Consider the following 21,146-nt stretch of genomic DNA (forward strand, 5'->3'; position numbering starts at 1 on the left):
CTCTCCTCTCCTCTCCTCTCCTCTCCTCTCCTCTCCTCTCCTCTCCTCTCCTCTCCTCTCCTCTCCTCTCCTCTCCTCTCCTCCCCTCCCCTCCCCTCCCCTCCCCTCCCCTCCCCTCCCCTCCCCTCCCCTCCCCTCCCCTGCCCAATGTCCAATGCACTTCCTAAGCCCTCTGGAACGGGGCCCAATGAAACAGGCAGTGCCATGTACCTCGGTGGTGTCAACCAGCGATATTCACTTGCTCTGCTTTCCTTTCTCAGTCGGCACATGGCTTTGACTACAAGGGCGAAGTGGAAAAACATGCGTCACAGAAAGGTAAGTCCGGAGGGGCCATCTTGTAGTCCTTCCCCAGGAACACCTGCTTCTCTTCCCTCCACCCTGTGAAAAAGAGGGTGAAGCGTTAGCGGAGAGGCACAATTGCATGTTCCTGCCTTCCTCCATGCACCTCGAGGGAATGTGGGGAGGGAGAACGTGTGGCTCTGTGGCAGAGCCTCTGCTTAGCAGGCAAAAGGTCCCAGGTTCAATCCCAGGCAGCATCTGCAGCTGAAGGAAGCGGCTGAAGGTGATGCGCAAGACCCCTGCCTGTGACCCCAGAAAAGGGCTGCCAATGTGAGTGGACAGTCCTAACCCAGATGGCCCCAGGGCCTGGTTCAGAGTGAGGCAGGGCTGAGTATTCAGGGCACGGGCTGTAAGGCTTGGCAGCCCCTGGAGAGAAGGAGAAACGTCACAGAGACTTTGCCAGTGGTGGTCCTGGAAGAGACAAGTGCGCATGGAAAGAATGAGCCCTGAGCAGCATCGAGGAATTGGAGGGCTCTGGCTCAGCGGCAGAGCATCTTCTGGGCCTGCAAAAGCTCCCCAGATCGGTTCCCGGCACCTCCAGGCAGTGGGAGATGCGAGAGATCCCAGCCTGAGACCCCAGAGAACTGCTGCCAGTCTGAGCAGACCAGGCTGACCTTGGGTAGAAGACTGCCTCACGTGTGTTCAGGTGCCTGTGGTGTATCCTGCCACTCAGGTTCTTGGTGAAGAACAGTGTGTCTATTGCTGTGCTTCATCCAGGGTCACAGCTTCATCCGCGGTGACACTGTTAGGCCAGGCGATGGCACCGGGGTGGGCAGGAAGGTCAGCACGCAGTCTGGAGTCCTGGCTGAACAATCTGTCTGAATGCTCCTGGCACTTCTGCCTTGCAGACTACGCCGTGGGCTTTGGCGGGAAGTTCGGCGTGCAGAAGGACCGCCAGGACAAATCGGCCTTGAGCTGGGCCCACAAGGAGGAGGTGGCGCCCCACGAATCCCAGACAGGTGGGTGTCCCCTGTCCTCCGGGTGGGGGGGGGGATATGGGGTGGGTGTGTTTGGGGAGGGAGAGCCCCTCGGCTGTATGAATGTCAACACTGTATGAATGTCAACACTGTATGAATTGCCGACTTCCAACTGGGAACAAGAAGAACCATCAATTCCTCACGAGATCAAGTTGAAAATAAACAAGGAAATCTGCAGGGTGGTTTCATTTCCAAGATCGCAAGTAATTCTGAAGTATCTGAACAGAACAAGGTGTCTGGTGTAATCAAAACTAGCCAGTTGGCTGCAGAGGAGAGGACATGCAGTAATGGGTTTAAACTTCAACGATATAGGCTAGATATCAGGAAAAAAATGTTCACAGTCAGAGTAGTTCAGCAGTGAAACAGGCTGCCTAAGGAGGTGGCGAGCTCCCCCTCACTGGCAGTCTTCAAGCAAAGGTTGGATACACACTTTTCTTGGATGCTTTAGGATGCTTAGGGCTGATCCTGCATTGAGCAGGGGGTTGGACTAGATGGCCTGTGTGGCCCCTTCCCACTCTAGGATTCTATGTTTCTAAGACAGGGACCCAGGAAAAATACCCGTTTTCAGGGAAGCCTTCCTCAGTGGTTAGTTATATTGATGGCTTTATGCAGTTCAGTAATAGGTATGAATGGACCCCAATACATGTGAGCCATAAGCCTAAGTGATCCTTACCTGTTACTGAATTGTATAAAGCCCTCAAAATAACCAAGGAAATATTCACTGAGGAAGGTTTCCCTGAAAATGGGTATTTTACCAGGGACCCTGTTTTGATTACACCAGACACCTTGTTCTGTCCAAATACGTCAGAATTACTTGTGATCTTGGAAATAAAACCTCATAAAGAACACTTTGACTTTGGAAAACCTTTATTGGCCACCCTACAGATTTCTTTTGCTTCATTTCCAAGTGGGGCTTGGATAGCTCTGGGAATTACAACTGATCTCCAAGGCAGGAAGATCAGAAAATGGCTCCTGGAGAAAATGACTCCACCCTCTCCAGAAATTTCCCATCCCAGAGTTGGCCACCGTGATCCCAGGCAAAGGTTGTGTGCTTGTTTGTGGGACCTCTTTCTGCCGGCCCACAATGAAGGCCCCTCTGCTTCAGTCAATGGCTGGGGAGTATGTGAGCAGTGGCAGAAGGCTCACCTCCTCTGAACTGTCATGGCAGACAGTCCTCTGTGCCATGGATAGCTCCGTCCCCTGCACCTTTCCCCCCAAGGGCTTCACTAAGAAGCCAGGAAGGAATTGCCTTTCCCCACAGGGGATGATCCTCCTGCTCACCCCCTGCAAAGGAAGCACCAATTGGCTAGTGAAAATGTTGTGCATCCGCCCCCCCCAAAGGAAGGCCTTTCAGTGCAAAAGTGACCCCATGAAAACTCATGGAGCCCCCTCGGCCCCAATGGAATTAGAAGCAGGCCTCAGGGTCATGCAGGGGGTCGGTCAGGGAGGGAGGACGAAATGGGGTGAGGTCCCTGCTGGCAGGGAGGACGAAATGGGGTGGGGTCCCAGGAGTGCCTTTGGGCACCAGGGCTGGGCAGCATCCCCCAACAGCAAAATTTAAGCCACCATGAAATGTTGGGCCCAGATGAAGAGAGCGGAGGTGGGTGGGATGGTGAGCGCATGGCCTGGAGTCCTGAATGCTCCTGGCTCTTCCACCTTGCAGACTATGCCGTGGGCTTTGGCGGGAAGTTTGGCGTGCAGAAGGACCGCCAGGACAAATCGGCCTTGAGCTGGGCCCACAAGGAGGAGGTGGCCCCCCACCAATCCCAGACAGGTGGGTGTCCCCTGTCCTCCGGGTGGGAGGGGGAGACGGGGTGGGTGTTGTGCGTGTGGCAGGAAGCGGGGGAGGGGGGAACACCTGGCAAAAGAGAGTCAGAGCAGTGTGAACAGAGTACCTGCTTTGGATCCCAAAGGTCCCAAATTCAATCTTGCAAGGGATTTCCAACGTCCAGGTGGGTTGCAAACGGGGAAAAAACACATAGCTCAATAAATCTCAGTTTCCAGAAGAATTCCCATTGGACCTCTATTCTATTTTGAAACCATGCACTCTGGTTGAATTTTTGGTCATGTGCAATTATTACAAAGCTGAAGAAGTTTAACAACGAAACTAGGCATCACCTGGGAATGTAGTCTGATGATACGAAAGATCCTGAAGGAAAGAACTTCACTTCATGCTTCATGTTTTCCTCTAGTAGGAATAGTTCTCGTAACTCTAAGATTTATTGAGACACTAGTTTCAAAGCCCCTTTATAAAAAGGGGTTTTGAAAGGTGCGTGAGTCCGGCAGGGAGGGGACCCCCAGCAGCCGCGCTTTGCGCGACTGCCGGGGGCTCCCTGGGGCGGCGGCCTGACGCGGCGAGAGGCGCTTTGCGCCTCTCGCCACGTCAGTCCGGGAGCAACTGCGAGCCGCGCTGTGCGCGGCTCGCAGTTGCTCAGGCTGGGAATCGGAGGGACCAATCGGCAGGCGCTTCACGCCTGCCGATTGGTCCCTCCGATTGTCTGTCGTGAGGAAGGGTCTAACCCGGACCCTTCCTCATCACGGACAAAGCCCACCTCTAGGGGGCTTAACGAATTATTTAGTCCGTGGCGCCCATGGCACCACGGGCTGTTTAAAGATGGTTTCCCCTGCCCTGCTTGTAATCACCCTCCCACGTGCACTTCCATCTTACTATCTTGATTTGCAAGTCTGAAATAAACCTCCAGGCAGGGCCTGGAGATCTCCCACTATGACAATCCAACTATTACAATTCATCTCCAAATGACAGAGATCAGTTCCCCTGGAGAAAATGACTGATTTGGAGGAGGGAATCTCTGACATTATAAGACACAGAGCTCCCCTCCCTCCAAAAAACCCATCATCCCCGGCCTTCACCCCAAGATCCCTAAGAATTGAGGCCAGGATTTATCGATCTGTGGGTCTTGCCCTACGTCAGTTTGCCAAGCTTAGAAGCTGGTTAGTACATCTGACTTCCTGGTTGTTAAATTGCATGCCACTATTGGCGGGATATGAGCCTCTTGTGGCGCAGAGTGGTAAGGCAGCTGTCTGAAAGCTCTGCCCATGAGGCTGGGAGTTCCAATCCCAGCAGCCGGCTCAAGGTTGACTCAGCCTTCCATCCTTCCGAGGTCGGTAAAATGAGTCCCCAGCTTGCTGGGGGGTAAACGGTAATGACTGGGGAAGGCACTGGCAAACCACCCCGTATGGAGTCTGCCATGAAAACGCTGGAGGGCGTCACCCCAAGGGTCAGACATGACTCGGTGCTTGCACAGGGGATACCTTTACCTATTGGCGGGATATGGGAGGCGGGGTGGGAATTTGGGGAGATATTTCTTGGTCTTTTGTCCTCCATCTTGTTGTTGTCTTGTGGTTGTATGGTGTTTCACGGTTAATTGGGGGGTTGATTTTTTACTGTTTGATTGTATTTGGGCTACTGTGCCCTTTTATTCTGTAAGCTGCTTGGAGACGACGCGTAGGGACGGGTGGGGTACAAATTCAGAAAACAGACAGACAGACAGACAGACAGACAGACATCCCAGCCCAAAGCTGGCAACCATCATCTCTGGAAGACATTACATGTTGCATGTCTGCAGGATCTCTTTTCTTGATGCTTGCTGCCTGCCTGCCATCTTTGTCTCTCTGCTTCGGTAAATTGTGGGAAGGGGGTCACCAAAGCAGCAGTGGTGAAATGCTCACCTCCTTCAAAATGGCACAGGGAACAAGCTCACTCCTGGCCCGTTCCCTCCCTCCCGTGCTTCAGCGAGAAATCAGGAGGGGTCCCCATTCTGCAAGGAGAGATTACCCCCTGCTGCTCAAAGGAAGCACTGATCCTCCAGTGAAAATGCTGCACCCCTCCCGAAAAGTAGCATCTCTTAATGTGCAAAAGGAGCCCTTTGTCAATCCCATTTGATCCCAATAAAACGATGAGCAGGGTTGGCCTGCCTCGAGATCCTGCAGATGGGGGGTCAGGGGAAGATGTTGGCAGGGCCAAGGACATGGGGGGTCGCAGGAGAGTCATCATGTCCCGCTGCCTGCAGTGTGGGATGTGCTAATCTGGCTCCTGGCTCTTCCGCCTTGCAGACTACGCCGTGGGCTTTGGCGGGAAGTTCGGCGTGCAGAAGGACCGCCAGGACAAATCGGCCTTGAGCTGGGCCCACAAGGAGGAGGTGGCCCCCCACGAATCCCAGACAGGTGGGTATCCCCTGTCCTCCGGGTGGGAGGAGGATACGGGGTGGGTGTGTTTGGGGAGGGAGAGCCTCTGGAAAAAGAGTCCACGGGCTGTGTGGATATCACATCTCCTGGCTGCCAAACCCACTTCTACTTGCCTAATTTGACAAAGAATTGCAAGCATGTCTTTCTGCCGTATTGGTCAGCAAGCAATGAACTGAGGTCGTGTGAAGGGGTCCTTGTGGATCCCGTTTTGCATTCCAAAATGGAATCTACCCCTGTCTAAGCCCCTCATGCTGCTAACTTGCATTGGGCTGGCACACCGAATGCCTTTCGGCCAGCGGCTTCTTCCTGGCCTCTGCTGAGCTGAGGGCTGACTCTGAAGGGCAAACAGGGTCCTGCTATGACATTGAGCCAGTGGGCTTGCTGCTCTTGTGTCTGCGAGTTCATCCCTTAATGGCGTCCTCCTTTGCCTCTCAGATTACGCGAAGGGCTTTGGGGGCCGCTACGGGGTGCAGAAGGACCGAGTGGACCAGGTAAACATTGAGCTACGAGGTGGGGATTGCGTGGGGAGGGCATGCCCAAGAGCATCACTCCCTGTCTGTTCTGTCCCTTTGTTTTATGGGGTCTTGCAAGCCCTGGCCCTCTGGAGGACCCAGTTCGGTCCAAGGTAGAAGGCTCCCCAAGGAACTTCTTGGCAACATCCCTTCCTTGCTCGCTCTCTGAGCCGTGACACTCCTACTTGCTCAACAGTTCTGCTGCCATCTCCCATTCCTAGCACCTCTCACAGGAGGAGTGGGGCAGCAGCATGCAGGCATAGACCTGTTTCCCCTCCCTCCCTCCCTTGGAGAGGAATGGGAAGGCGACTGTAAGCCGCTTTGAGCCTCCTTCGGGTAGGGAAAAGCGGCATATAAGAACCAACTCTTCTTCTCCTTCTCCTTCTCCTTCTCCTTCTCCTCCTCCTCCTCCTCCTCCTCCTCCTTCTCCTTCTCCTTCTCCTTCTCCTTCTCCTCCTCCTCCTCCTCCTCCTCCTCCTTCTCCTTCTCCTCCTCCTCCTCCTCCTCCTCCTCCTCCTCCTCCTCCTCCTTCTTCTCCTTCTTCTTCTTGGTAAATACAACTAAGTGAGGCATGAATAAATCTTTGGTGGTCTTAAAGGTGCTACTGGACCCTGATTTTAAGTCAGGCGGGGTCTGCATCCAGAGGTACCTTTAAGACCAACCACGTTTTACTCTGGGTATAAGCTCTCGTGTGCACAGTGCCCATGAAAGCTCATGCCCAGTGTGACGGAAGAAGCCCCCTTTTGCCCTGGAAGCCCTGTTTCACGTTGCCCACCCTCTTTCCTAGTTGGTTGCCAACTCCAGGAGGGCAGCAAAAGAGTCTCACTGCGGGTAACTCACTCCCACTCCTGGTTGTAGTACAGGGCTGCCTGCGGGAGGACCAGGACTCCAACCGTCCCTTCCACTTCTGGGGCCTCGCCTCTGTGCCTCCCACAGCCCATCCTGTGACAATTCACTGCAGGGTACACTCCCCCACTCCCCCCTCCCCTCACAAGGAAAGGGGGGATATAAATGTTCTAATAAATAAATAGATAAGCAAATAAGCGCTGCACAGTTGAAGCTCGTTCTGGCTTTCCCACCCAGTTTAGGCATCCTATGAACAAAAAAGTCCAAAGGGATCAGAGTGCCTGGGCGTTGAACTGGCAGCTGCCAGGCCCAAGGCGGGGAAGGGGGGTGGGGGCTTCAGTGCCCTCCCAGCCGGGTCTCACGTCTCTTGGCTTCTCTTGGCAGAGCGCTGCCGGTTTCAATGAGATGGAAGCCCCAACGTCCTCCTACGAGAAGACCAGGCCTGTGGAGGCCGGTGAGTCTTTCCCAAAGGTTTGTGAGTCGATGTTGGGTCTCCTGGGGAATCTGCCAGCTGCAGTGCCCATGAAGGTCATGGAAGGTCATGAAGAGCGTCTTCTCAAGCTTCTGCCTGTGGAGGTGAACTGGGCGGCCGGAAAGCTGGGCCTTTGCAGTGGGGGCCCACGTCTCCCAAGAGCCCTTCCCCTGAGCAATGCCTAGGCAGGGCCTGGCGACCTGACAGAACCGCATCTGACCTCTGGATTACAGGGATCAGTTCCTGTGGACAAAAAGGCTGCTTTGGACCTCACTGAGGTCACCCCATGCCAACCCCCCTCCCCAGGCTCCAGGAATTTCCCAGCCACACAAAACGACTTCTTTTCAGACCAGCTGTTCTCACAGAGCAGTTCTCCTAGAACTTTCTCAGTCCCACCTCCCTCACAGGGTGTCTGTTGTGGGGACAGGAAAGGGAAGATAATTGTAAGATGACTTGAGCTTCAGGGGGAGAAAAGCGGAGGATAAAACCCACCTTTTCTTCTTAACGAATAAAAACCAGATAGTGGTCTGATTGCATGGGCATCTCAGCTGAGGTCCCCAACTCCTCCCTTGGCTTTGGAGGGGGGTGGGCTTCTCCCCTTCCCTTCCCTTCCCTTCCGCACAGTGATTCCTGCCCCCCCCCTTCACTCAGCTCCTGGAGGGGCCGGCAGCCTGAAGCAGCGCTTTGAGAACATGGCCCAGGCGGCTGACGAAGAGGGCAGGAAGCGTACAGAGGAGGAGCGCGTGCGCCGCCAGGCCCGGGAGCAGCGGGAGAAGCAGGTGGCCCAGGAGCAGCAGAAGGTGAGCAGGGCCTCCCTGATCCCCCACCATCTGATAAACAACCAGTGGTCCTGGGGGTCAGCCCCACCCTCCGGGCAATGCTTGTTTCCTTTAGGAAAAGCACGTTCCATGCAAAGGGCCAGAGAGTACGACATAAAGACCGAAATGCTAAGAAATAATCCATGAAAACCGTCTTTAGCCATCCTGTAGAGCAGAAATGGCTGGTCTTTTGCTCTCCAGATGTCCACGGACTACAATTCCTCTCGGCAGGGGCTCATGGGAATTGTAGTCCGTGGACATCTGGAGAGCTACAGTCTGGCGGCCCGTGCCACAGAGGTTTCATGGTGAGAGACGTTCAAAGCAATTTGCTGTTGTTTGAAGGAATGCCTCCCACTTTTCGATGCGTGTTGATCTGTGGGGAGCACCCGGATAACTCCAGCTGCCCAAACAGCAGGATCCAAGAAGGGTGAATGCGAAGGACTCCAGTGCCCAACTGGCTCTCTTTCTTCCTTAAGGCAACCCAGAAGAGCAACTTCCCAGGACAGGAGCGCTCCCGGGGGCCTCCCAAGGTATGCCCAGAAGCCAGCTCTCCGCCTGCACCAGCAGCGCACCAGGTAGGAGCAAGGTCTGCCCGACAGTCCAGGTAGTTTGTCTTGGAGGCCCCTCCCCGGACCACAGTCCTGTGTCTAGCAGAACAACCCCCTGCCTGTAGAAAGTTCAAGCCACGACACCTCTGCTCGTCCTCCAATCCTCTTCGCCATTTCCCATGGGGGTCTCCCATCAAAATGCCAACCAGGAACAGCCCCACTTAGCTTCTGGGGTCTGACTGGTCATGCCGGGGCCCCCCAAGGCAAGGCGAGAGAGGAGCAGGGGGTGGGTTGCCCTCATGGGGGGCTCCCGGGACACTCCTGGTGATGGGGGGGCTTACCAGGAGCAGCAGGTGTCATCACTTCTGGGATGTCAGGGTGACACTCTGAAATTTGGGCAAATCCTCGGTGGTAAATTTGGTTTCCATCATAGAGTGTTTTGCCAAAATACCAGAAGATCGCTCCTGACATCCCAGATGTTGATGACGTCACTTCGGGATCACATGGCTAGTGATGAGGACACATCGCTGCACATCCGATGGACCTCCCCCTTTTGGGGGTAGGTTCTCACCCCCCGTTGCCCAGTTGATCAGTGGTGGGGCCTGACAGCAGAGGACCCCCCCTACTCACACACACCCCAAGGCTTCTGGCAATCCTGCCATTGTCTGTGTGGCAACCCTGGACATCTTGGTGGCCTCCCATCCCACTACATAGCCCGGGACAACCCTGTGGAACGTTTGAGACCTGCCATGAGTGAGCCATCCGAATCAGGGCATGTCCACAGGAGCCTCCCTGAACTGAACGGAAAGGACTCTGCTTGACCCATCTTGGCTGCTCTCAGGGAGGAGTCACTTGGCTGGCCGATTTGCAGCCTTGACCCTCTTGGCTGTTCTCTCTGTGGCATTCAGGGAGCAGCAGAGGAGGAGGAGGAGAAGCCCCCCACCCTCCCCCCGCGCCACCTGGACTCAACGGAAGGCATCCCAGGCCTGCCCAAAGCCCCTCCTGCGCAGGCCCTCCTTCCTGCAGAGGCGGTGGACGAAGGCAACGATTACGAGGATGTCTCGGAGCCCCCGGCCCGCTGGGAGGAGCCGCCGGACATCAAGGAGGAGGATGGCGAGGGGGACTACGAAGAGATGCCGGGGCCCTTGGCGGAGGCCGAGGCGGAGGCCGAGCCCATCTATGACAACTCTGGCGAAATGGGCCAGGACTACGAGGAGATCCCAGACTGGAGGCCTGGCAGCTGTGGGGCAGCCCCCCCAGGAGGTGAGAGGAGGGGGAGACTGCATTGATTTGAGGGGAGCTGGAGGGAAATTCCCGTTGATCTTGGGGGTGGAGCCCGGGAAATCTGGTAGGGGAGGGACTGCAGCAGGGGTATGATGTTAAGGCAGCCATTTCCTCCAGGGGAACAGATCTCTGTAGTTTGGAGGTCGGCTTTAATTTGGGGCGCTCTCCAGCCCCTCACCTGGAGGTTAGCAAGGCTACCACCCTCACTCAGCTTCAGACTAAGCCGCCCCCATTATTTCCAAAGTGTAAATGCCAAACCAGAGAATCTCTGCAGGGGAAAGTGAAGGCAGGGGCATTTTCACAAGCCCAGCAGTACCAATGTAACCACAGGGTGCCCAGCAGAACCCAGTGCTATGGTGGCCATGCCAGCTGACCTCAAGCACAGAGTCCCAGTCCAGTGCATCAGGAGGAGGGGCGGAATCTCCCCATTTGCTACGGCCTTCCAGATGGAAGGAGAGATTGATGCAAGTTCACCGCACAGCCTGCCGGGAGCCTTGCCCGAGGGTCTATTGCTGTACCTCCCAATCTTGGCTTCTTCTCCCACAGGGAGAGCAAGACCTGCATACGAGGCGAGCGACCCCGGCTTGTCGGCGGTGGCTCTCTATGATTACCAGGGAGGTGAGTCTGTCCCCTGGCCCCCTGGCTGGTGGAGCAGGATGGGGAGGGAGGGAACTTGGAGACAGGTTTGGGGCCAGGGTTAGGTGGTTCAGTGGAGGTAAGGATATGCATTAAATGGTTGTGATCCAAAAGGCTTCTTTCCCACAGCAATGGCCCAGGAAAGAGGGAGCACCAGTTCCCACCGATTGCCAGTCCCAGCTAGGGTGCCCTCGGCCTCAGGCTACGGTTGCCAATTCTGGGTGGGCATATTCTGGAGATTTGGAGACAGAGCCTAGGAAGGACCGATTTGGGAGGGGAAGGAACTCAGCAGACCCTTCCAAAGGATCTCTTTCCTCCAGGCCCAGGGGACCCAATCCCTCCTGCCTGGAGACTGCTTGTCGTTATGGGAGATCTCCAGGTCCTCCCTGGAGGTTGTCAACTCTAGACACAAACCACAGAGTCCCCAGGGCCCTGCAAGGACTGGAACAGTGCAGGCTGCAGTGGGGAGGCGGAGATGAGGAGGGAGGGCTCTTCTCATGTGGCTTTGGGTCTGAGTGTGTGGGGTGTGGGGAGGACGTCTGTGGGGCAGGGCTCCATGGATCCTGCTGGTGCTTGAGACTCTGCTAAGGGAAGAATGGCACACTGATGCCACCCCCCCCCCGTCCAATTTTGGCAGATGGGGACGATGAGATCTCCTTCGACCCTGGCGACACCATCACGCACATCGAGCAGGTGGACGAGGGCTGGTGGCGTGGGCGCTGCCGTGGCACCGTGGGCCTCTTCCCGGCCAATTACGTGGAACTCCTGCAGTGATACCCTCTGCTTGCTGCTCCCTCCCAGCTACCCCATGGCACAGGCCCCAATCCTGCATGGGTGGGGAGGCAGGAGAGTAGGAGCACAGGGTGTAGCTTCCCTAACCCCCCTTTCACAATCGGGCTCCCGGTGTGGAGATCTATCGCTTTGCCTCCCCAGGGGTTGCAAATGGGCCCCCGGAGCCCGAAGAGGCTTCTCCGGCAGCTCCAGGCCAAGGGCAGGTTTCTGAGCTTTTGCAGTCAGTGTCCCGATCCGTCCCGCTCTTCCTCCTGGATGTCCCCACTCTGGGGCAGCTTTGCCTGGGACCCTCCCTCCTTCTCTTTGCCCATCATCTGCTCATAGGGAAGGGGGGGGCTTGCTTCTCTTGTGCACCATGATGCTCCCGGGTGTTCTGGCCATGCTGCTCCCTGAGTGTTTGGCGGAGGGGGGGGGGGAAACCGGTCACTCTTTCTTAGCCCCAACCTCGGGCCCCCCCCCAGTTGCTGTGGGAATTTAAAAAATCAATATGAACGCAAGGCCAAGGGGGAGGGGAGACAGATTATCTGGGGCCATCCATGCCAGTGCAGTATATCCGTGCCGGCAGCATTTGGGGAATTTGAATTCTGCACTCCTGAAAAGCGCCTTGGAGGTTCACCAAAGGGCCTCTTGCCTTACCTGTGTTTGCGTGTCGTTACTCAGGCCATTAAAAACTGGAGGTTTCAGCTTTACTCGAGTCGGCTCCTGTGTTTCCCGGGGTGCCTCTGACCCCTCGAGGACCCTCTGCTGCCCCTCAGCCACCCCCACCCTTGAGAGGACGAGGACGGATCCACAGCAGCAGAGGCTCTGCTAATGCCAGCCGGCAGGCCGCAATCACAGGAGGGGCACACGTGCCCGTCCATCGCCAGTCTTGATATATTTATTTCCTTCATGGTGCTTCCCCCCAGACTCAAACCCAAACAAACGCTGACCACATAAGTCCCCAAGGTTGGTCTGTTCAGGATTCAGATTCAGGGGGAGGGGTTCTGGGGGGCTCAGAAGGCGGTGTTGATTTGGTCAGCCTCAACCAAATGCCTGGCAGAAGAGATCCTGGAAGCACAGAATCAAACCATAGAAAAAGGCACAATCTGTGTATTACAGGCGATGCACAATAATTTAAAGGCATCTCATAGAATCATAGAGTTGGAAGGTACCTCCTGGGTCATCTAGTACAACCCCCTGCAGTGTGCAGGAGACTCACAACCCTATTGCTCATCCACTGACACCTGCCACCCCCTTGAGGCTTCACAGAATCAGCCTCTCCGTCAGATGGCTATCCAGCCTCTGTTTAAAAATCTCCAAAGATGGAGAACCCACCTCCTCCCGAGGAAGCCTGTTCCACTGAGAAACCGCTCTCACTGTCAGGAACGTATTCCTGATATTTGGACGGAATTTCTTTTGCATTAATTTCATCCCATTTGTTCTGGTCCGTCCCTCTGGGGACAAGAGAGAACAACTCTGCTCCATCCTCTACATGGCACTCTTTAAAATTCTTGAAGATGTTGATCAGATCCCCTCTCAGTCATTTCCTCTCTAGGCTAAACAGACCAAGCTCCCCCTACCTTTCCTCCAATGTCTTGGTCTCCAAACCCCTCACCATTTTTGTTGCCCTCCTCTGGACACGCTCCAGTTTGTCTACATCCCTCTTCAACTGGGGTGCCCAAAACTGAACACAGGACTCCAAGTGAGGCCGAACCAGAGCAGAGTAAAGCGGTACCATCACCTCCCGTGATCTGGACACGATGCTCCGTTTGATACAGCCCAAAATCCTATTTGCCTTTTTAGCCACTCAGTCACACTGCTGACTCATGTTTAAGGTTTGGTCTACTAAGACTCCTAGATCCTTTTTGCACATGCTACTGCCAAGACAAGACTCCCACATCTTATATTGGTGTATTTGGTTTTTCCTCCCTAAATGCAGAACTTTACATTTGTCCCTATTGAACTTCATTTTATTCAGTTTCGCCCACTTCTCGAGCCTATCAAGATCATCCTGTATTCTGATTCTGTCTTCTGTTCTGTATTCCTCCCAGTTTAGTATTGTCTGCAGATTTGGAAGAAAAGTTCTTCATACAGTTGTCAGCTTAGATATTCTTTATTCCAATGGATTCAGCTTTAATATTCTTAACCTTTTTGGTCCTGGCCCTGACTTGGGAGAATGAGCTCCCGAGTGAGCTGCAGACCCTGTGGGAACTGTTGCCATTCTGCGGGGCTCTTCCACCAGGCCGGGGGGCGGTGAGGAAGATTGAGCCCCCCCCCCCAAACTTTGGTGTTGAGCAACAACTTGAGTCATCTCAACCTTCCTTCCTCCCCCCTCTAGAGGTAGGGATGGTTGGGGTGATATTCTTCCATTGTGATTTCATATTTTGGGGTTTTGTGTTCTTTTATTGGTGATTTTAATGGGTCAGAAAAGCTACCAGGTTTGTGTCATCAGTGTTAGATATTGCTAATATAAATGTGTGAGAGGAAAATGAGGCTGGAATTTGGTGAGATAAACCTGAGGCAAAATAATGTTTCTCGGGAAACCCATTGTCCTAAATTAAGCATCTCCCTGGAGGGGTAGGAGGTCATTAGCCGGTCAGTCATTCCTTCCCACACATTCAGCACTATATTGTCCAGACTTCTCCTGGCTGGCATCTGTGTCATCTTGGGCCAGGCAATGCATTGCTTTATGATGGCTCAAAAAGTATTGTATATACTTTTATGGTTTTCGGTCTGCAAATTGCCTCTCATTGAGTGGAGGGGTCTGCCTGCTAACAGTCTCACATTGGGTTCCTACAGAGATAACACCCAGACAGGCAGATCTGGAAGTTAAGACTTCTGTTGTGTTTGGGATGTGGGAGCAGATCTGTACGTGGCAATCCACTCCCTGGCCCATGGCAGCTAAGCAACCTAGAGATGGAGAGAGGGGAAGATGGAACCTGGATGTTCGTATGGCATGGGATCTTGGCCAAGCTTTTCTCTCACTACTTGGCTGGAGAAGTGTATTCCTTGCTCTGCAGACCCAACACCTTCCACAGGGCCTTCTTCACATCCCGGTTGCGGAAGCTGTAGATGAGCGGATTCAGCATGGGTGTGATGATACAATACAGTGTGGAGACAGGTTTGGGGCCAGGGTTAGGTGGTTCAGTGGAGGTAAGGATATGCATTAAATGGTTGTGATCCAAAAGGCTTCTTTCCCACAGCAATGGCCCAGGAAAGAGGGAGCACCAGTTCCCACCGATTGCCAGTCCCAGCTAGGGTGCCCTCGGCCTCAGGCTACGGTTGCCAATTCTGGGTGGGCATATTCTGGAGATTTGGAGACAGAGCCTAGGAAGGACCGATTTGGGAGGGGAAGGAACTCAGCAGACCCTTCCAAAGGATCTCTTTCCTCCAGGCCCAGGGGACCCAATCCCTCCTGCCTGGAGACTGCTTGTCGTTATGGGAGATCTCCAGGTCCTCCCTGGAGGTTGTCAACTCTAGACACAAACCACAGAGTCCCCAGGGCCCTGCAAGGACTGGAACAGTGCAGGCTGCAGTGGGGAGGCGGAGATGAGGAGGGAGGGCTCTTCTCATGTGGCTTTGGGTCTGAGTGTGTGGGGTGTGGGGAGGACGTCTGTGGGGCAGGGCTCCATGGATCCTGCTGGTGCTTGAGACTCTGCTAAGGGAAGAATGGCACACTGATGCCACCCCCCCCCCGTCCAATTTTGGCAGATGGGGACGATGAGATCTCCTTCGACCCTGGCGACACCATCACGCACATCGAGCAGGTGGACGAGGGCTGGTGGCGTGGGCGCTGCCGTGGCACCGTGGGCCTCTTCCCGGCCAATTACGTGGAACTCCTGCAGTGATACCCTCTGCTTGCTGCTCCCTCCCAGCTACCCCATGGCACAGGCCCCAATCCTGCATGGGTGGGGAGGCAGGAGAGTAGGAGCACAGGGTGTAGCTTCCCTAACCCCCCTTTCACAATCGGGCTCCCGGTGTGGAGATCTATCGCTTTGCCTCCCCAGGGGTTGCAAATGGGCCCCCGGAGCCCGAAGAGGCTTCTCCGGCAGCTCCAGGCCAAGGGCAGGTTTCTGAGCTTTTGCAGTCAGTGTCCCGATCCGTCCCGCTCTTCCTCCTGGATGTCCCCACTCTGGGGCAGCTTTGCCTGGGACCCTCCCTCCTTCTCTTTGCCCATCATCTGCTCATAGGGAAGGGGGGGGCTTGCTTCTCTTGTGCACCATGATGCTCCCGGGTGTTCTGGCCATGCTGCTCCCTGAGTGTTTGGCGGAGGGGGGGGGGGAAACCGGTCACTCTTTCTTAGCCCCAACCTCGGGCCCCCCCCCAGTTGCTGTGGGAATTTAAAAAATCAATATGAACGCAAGGCCAAGGGGGAGGGGAGACAGATTATCTGGGGCCATCCATGCCAGTGCAGTATATCCGTGCCGGCAGCATTTGGGGAATTTGAATTCTGCACTCCTGAAAAGCGCCTTGGAGGTTCACCAAAGGGCCTCTTGCCTTACCTGTGTTTGCGTGTCGTTACTCAGGCCATTAAAAACTGGAGGTTTCAGCTTTACTCGAGTCGGCTCCTGTGTTTCCCGGGGTGCCTCTGACCCCTCGAGGACCCTCTGCTGCCCCTCAGCCACCCCCACCCTTGAGAGGACGAGGACGGATCCACAGCAGCAGAGGCTCTGCTAATGCCAGCCGGCAGGCCGCAATCACAGGAGGGGCACACGTGCCCGTCCATCGCCAGTCTTGATATATTTATTTCCTTCATGGTGCTTCCCCCCAGACTCAAACCCAAACAAACGCTGACCACATAAGTCCCCAAGGTTGGTCTGTTCAGGATTCAGATTCAGGGGGAGGGGTTCTGGGGGGCTCAGAAGGCGGTGTTGATTTGGTCAGCCTCAACCAAATGCCTGGCAGAAGAGATCCTGGAAGCACAGAATCAAACCATAGAAAAAGGCACAATCTGTGTATTACAGGCGATGCACAATAATTTAAAGGCATCTCATAGAATCATAGAGTTGGAAGGTACCTCCTGGGTCATCTAGTACAACCCCCTGCAGTGTGCAGGAGACTCACAACCCTATTGCTCATCCACTGACACCTGCCACCCCCTTGAGGCTTCACAGAATCAGCCTCTCCGTCAGATGGCTATCCAGCCTCTGTTTAAAAATCTCCAAAGATGGAGAACCCACCTCCTCCCGAGGAAGCCTGTTCCACTGAGAAACCGCTCTCACTGTCAGGAACGTATTCCTGATATTTGGACGGAATTTCTTTTGCATTAATTTCATCCCATTTGTTCTGGTCCGTCCCTCTGGGGACAAGAGAGAACAACTCTGCTCCATCCTCTACATGGCACTCTTTAAAATTCTTGAAGATGTTGATCAGATCCCCTCTCAGTCATTTCCTCTCTAGGCTAAACAGACCAAGCTCCCCCTACCTTTCCTCCAATGTCTTGGTCTCCAAACCCCTCACCATTTTTGTTGCCCTCCTCTGGACACGCTCCAGTTTGTCTACATCCCTCTTCAACTGGGGTGCCCAAAACTGAACACAGGACTCCAAGTGAGGCCGAACCAGAGCAGAGTAAAGCGGTACCATCACCTCCCGTGATCTGGACACGATGCTCCGTTTGATACAGCCCAAAATCCTATTTGCCTTTTTAGCCACTCAGTCACACTGCTGACTCATGTTTAAGGTTTGGTCTACTAAGACTCCTAGATCCTTTTTGCACATGCTACTGCCAAGACAAGACTCCCACATCTTATATTGGTGTATTTGGTTTTTCCTCCCTAAATGCAGAACTTTACATTTGTCCCTATTGAACTTCATTTTATTCAGTTTCGCCCACTTCTCGAGCCTATCAAGATCATCCTGTATTCTGATTCTGTCTTCTGTTCTGTATTCCTCCCAGTTTAGTATTGTCTGCAGATTTGGAAGAAAAGTTCTTCATACAGTTGTCAGCTTAGATATTCTTTATTCCAATGGATTCAGCTTTAATATTCTTAACCTTTTTGGTCCTGGCCCTGACTTGGGAGAATGAGCTCCCGAGTGAGCTGCAGACCCTGTGGGAACTGTTGCCATTCTGCGGGGCTCTTCCACCAGGCCGGGGGGCGGTGAGGAAGATTGAGCCCCCCCCCCCAAACTTTGGTGTTGAGCAACAACTTGAGTCATCTCAACCTTCCTTCCTCCCCCCTCTAGAGGTAGGGATGGTTGGGGTGATATTCTTCCATTGTGATTTCATATTTTGGGGTTTTGTGTTCTTTTATTGGTGATTTTAATGGGTCAGAAAAGCTACCAGGTTTGTGTCATCAGTGTTAGATATTGCTAATATAAATGTGTGAGAGGAAAATGAGGCTGGAATTTGGTGAGATAAACCTGAGGCAAAATAATGTTTCTCGGGAAACCCATTGTCCTAAATTAAGCATCTCCCTGGAGGGGTAGGAGGTCATTAGCCGGTCAGTCATTCCTTCCCACACATTCAGCACTATATTGTCCAGACTTCTCCTGGCTGGCATCTGTGTCATCTTGGGCCAGGCAATGCATTGCTTTATGATGGCTCAAAAAGTATTGTATATACTTTTATGGTTTTCGGTCTGCAAATTGCCTCTCATTGAGTGGAGGGGTCTGCCTGCTAACAGTCTCACATTGGGTTCCTACAGAGATAACACCCAGACAGGCAGATCTGGAAGTTAAGACTTCTGTTGTGTTTGGGATGTGGGAGCAGATCTGTACGTGGCAATCCACTCCCTGGCCCATGGCAGCTAAGCAACCTAGAGATGGAGAGAGGGGAAGATGGAACCTGGATGTTCGTATGGCATGGGATCTTGGCCAAGCTTTTCTCTCACTACTTGGCTGGAGAAGTGTATTCCTTGCTCTGCAGACCCAACACCTTCCACAGGGCCTTCTTCACATCCCGGTTGCGGAAGCTGTAGATGAGCGGATTCAGCATGGGTGTGATGATACAATACAGTGTGGAGACCAAGGTGTCGATCTCCAAGGAGTAGCCAGCACTGGGGCGGTTGTAGTTCACATTGGCCATCCCAAAGTAGATTATGACCACTATCACATGGGAAGCGCATGTGGAAAAGGCCTTGTGACGGCCCGTGTTGGAGGGAATCCGCAAGATGGCAGACAGGATGTAGATGTACGAGACTATGACAAATAGGAATGGACTCAAGCCAACAAAGGCGCTGGCTATGTGAAGGGCCATCTCATTGATGTAGGTGTCACTACAGGCAATTTTAAGGAGCGGTGGAACATCACAGAATATGTGGTCAATCTGGTTGGCCCCACAGAAAGACAAATTAGTGGTCAGGGCAGTATGAATGGCTGAGTCCAGAAAGCCCCAGAGCCATGAAAAAATGGCCAGAGGTACGCGGACCTGGCTGCTCATGAGATTGCTGTAGCGCAGGGGTTGGCAAATGGCGGCATAGCGGTCATAGGCCATGACAGCCAGCATGGCACACTCTGATCCTGCAAAGGTCATCAGGAAGAACATCTGGGCCATGCACTGGTTGTATGAAATGGTTGGCTCCCGACTCAAGAAGTTGGCCAGGATCTTGGGCACAGTGACGGAGGAGTAGCACACATCGAGGCAGGAGAGGTGGCTGAGGAAAAAGTACATGGGGCTGTGAAGGCGCGAGTCCAGCTGGATGAGGGTGATGATTGTTGTGTTCCCAATGATGGTCACCAAGTAGATTGCTAAGAAGACCAGGAACAGGAAGGTGTGGCCTTGGGAGATGCCAGAGAAGCCAAGGAAGATGAATTCCATCACCTGTGTTTGGTTTCCACCTGCCATGGGCTCCATGGTGTCCGTCTGGGAGGCAAGGACCAGGAAGGAAGATAAATTAACATGGGCAGAAGCAGGACTCATAAATCTTTGTTTCTGTAATTTCATGTAGAATTATGTTTATGGCAAAATGTTATCTTTCTCGGGACTATTTCAGCTTTTATTGAGGGAAGCATCTCTGCTTTCTTAGACGTTTTATGCCCTGAGGTTTCCCTTCACTTTCATCATGTCTGTCCTTTGTCATTCTGCATTGCTGTTTCTCCCTTCAGTGTTCAGCTTGCTTCCTGGTTGCTGTTCCCCCATTTTTTCAGAAAGTCCTTTTGTGCCATTTTCCCCTCTTATTTCACGTCCAAGCCGAAGATAATTCAAAAGTGTATAGGTTTCTCAGGGGCTTTCCGCACTCCTTCAAAATCGCACAATGGTTGCCAATTGAAAACGCTACTGATTTGCCATTATGCACAACGTCGTCGACAATCTGCCACACTTTCAGGGAAATTCCCAAAAGTGGATTCACCCTCCGGAAAGTGCTACACTCCTGCAACCAATCTGCAACACTAGCGGGAAAGTTCTGTGCATTACCATTGTTGTGGTTTCTACAAAGTCCCTCCCCCTGGCTCTCTCCTCTGATCTTCCGGCGAAGCAATCGCCATTTTTTTTCTCCGAGCGAGCGGAGATCAACACACCAGCGAGCCTCCGTTTAGAGGCTTCCCCGGCTGCAGTCCCTCCCCAGAACTGTTTAGTCACTAAGCACAAACAACAGAGAAGCCCGTTTGCTTTTTTATTTTCCCTTTATTTTTCACACTGTTTTCGGCTGATAACCGCGCCCGTGGGGGGGGAGATTTTTTTTTTCACTCGGGGGGAGCGATGAAACGGCAGCTCAAACACACCTGCCAGCTGGATGGGTCTCTCCGTTGCAACAAATCAACGCAGATTCGTTGCAACGGGTGTTTTTTTTTTTTAAACCTTTCTTAAAGGGAAAGGGGCTGTTTGGGAGCATGCTAACGACCGCCCATTGGCTGCTTGACGGCCAGGGGCGGGACGAGCTTGGCAATAGCGCTTCCTTTCTAGCGATTTCTGCCGAGACCGGAAGCCTGTGGGAAACGATAGAAACGCAACTGGATTCCACTACAAAGGCAGGTATGCATAACGACGAATTCCACTATTTAAAATGGCGATTTTTCGTTCAGCAATTTGCTACAAGGATCCCGGTGTGGAAAGCCCCTCAGATTTCCCAACTGTCCCTTTTTGTCACCCCTCAGTCACTCCCACTGTGCACATTCTGCCAGCCTCCCTTCCTCTCCTTTATCAGTGTATAAACTTGATTTTCTCCTTGCTTTAAGATTTTAATTTTTTTTTGCAAACAGCACAAGTCCAGCGATATCAGAATATCACTAGCCTCAGATTGCTGAATTTAAAAAAATATAAATTATGGGGAGGGAATAGTTTAAAAGGCACGGAGTGAAGTTTAGGTCCCTGCTGAAACTGACTTGAAAGGGGGATCAGAGAGGGCAGAAATAGCAGCATCCCAAATGTTTTTTTTTTTTAACAAAAGGATTCCAGTGCTGCACATGAACAAAATAAAGAGGGGGGTCATCAGTGCATCATGAAATGGACATGCACGGTAAAGGGAGAGGGAGAGGGAGACTGGGATGGGAAGCCTACACTTTAAAAACAATTTCCCTTTACAGCTTTAGTAAACAAAGTTGAGGGGAAGCCTAATTTTAAAATGGGGGCTGAGCCACATGGGCCGTCTGTGAACTGCTGAGCTTAAGAATAGCTTGGAGGACAGAATGCAATCTGCACAGAACAGGTTTTTAAAAAGATGACAACCAGTGCAGGTTCAAATCAGAGAATCACAAAGAGAAAAAGTACAAATTGGCAAGGGACGGGCTGAGGTTTTGTACCCTGATTTTTACTACTACTCCATCACCTGCCTTTTCTCTCCCTACAACAGACACCCTCT

General features: G+C 53.2%; 2 protein-coding genes across 3 annotated transcripts in view; one reads left to right on the top strand and one right to left on the bottom strand.

The window, feature by feature from the left end:
- LOC143838740 (src substrate cortactin-like) overlaps positions 1-12,119 on the top strand; it is a 28,189-nt gene extending 16,070 nt beyond the window's left edge. The window contains exons 6-16 of one of the 2 annotated variants that reach the window (XM_077340540.1): positions 261-315; positions 1,188-1,298; positions 2,980-3,090; positions 5,391-5,501; positions 5,958-6,013; positions 7,265-7,334; positions 8,004-8,152; positions 8,647-8,745; positions 9,627-9,981; positions 10,549-10,620; positions 11,276-12,119. In XM_077340540.1, coding sequence (XP_077196655.1) covers positions 261-315; positions 1,188-1,298; positions 2,980-3,090; positions 5,391-5,501; positions 5,958-6,013; positions 7,265-7,334; positions 8,004-8,152; positions 8,647-8,745; positions 9,627-9,981; positions 10,549-10,620; positions 11,276-11,412 — 1,326 coding nt within the window. In that variant the 3' untranslated portion in view covers positions 11,413-12,119. The remainder of the gene's footprint in view (positions 1-260; positions 316-1,187; positions 1,299-2,979; positions 3,091-5,390; positions 5,502-5,957; positions 6,014-7,264; positions 7,335-8,003; positions 8,153-8,646; positions 8,746-9,626; positions 9,982-10,548; positions 10,621-11,275) is intronic. The other variant, XM_077340541.1, reaches the window with a different exon arrangement.
- A 6,119-nt stretch (positions 12,120-18,238) lies between these two features.
- On the bottom strand, positions 18,239-19,192 carry LOC143838903 (olfactory receptor 5AP2-like). The gene has a single exon (XM_077340805.1). It carries the CDS (start codon positions 19,190-19,192, stop codon positions 18,239-18,241), a length of 954 nt encoding a protein of 317 aa, XP_077196920.1.
- Between the last annotated feature and the right edge of the window lie 1,954 nt (positions 19,193-21,146).

The sequence above is a fragment of the Paroedura picta genome, chromosome 5, assembly GCF_049243985.1.
Source record: "Paroedura picta isolate Pp20150507F chromosome 5, Ppicta_v3.0, whole genome shotgun sequence".
NCBI classification, from domain to species: Eukaryota; Metazoa; Chordata; class Lepidosauria; order Squamata; family Gekkonidae; genus Paroedura; species Paroedura picta.

What these genes read in the sequence shown, in the direction of transcription:
- LOC143838903 (XM_077340805.1), bottom strand. Translation starts at nt 19,192, where the DNA reads ATGGCAGGTGGAAACCAAACACAGGTGATGGAATTCATCTTCCTTGGC.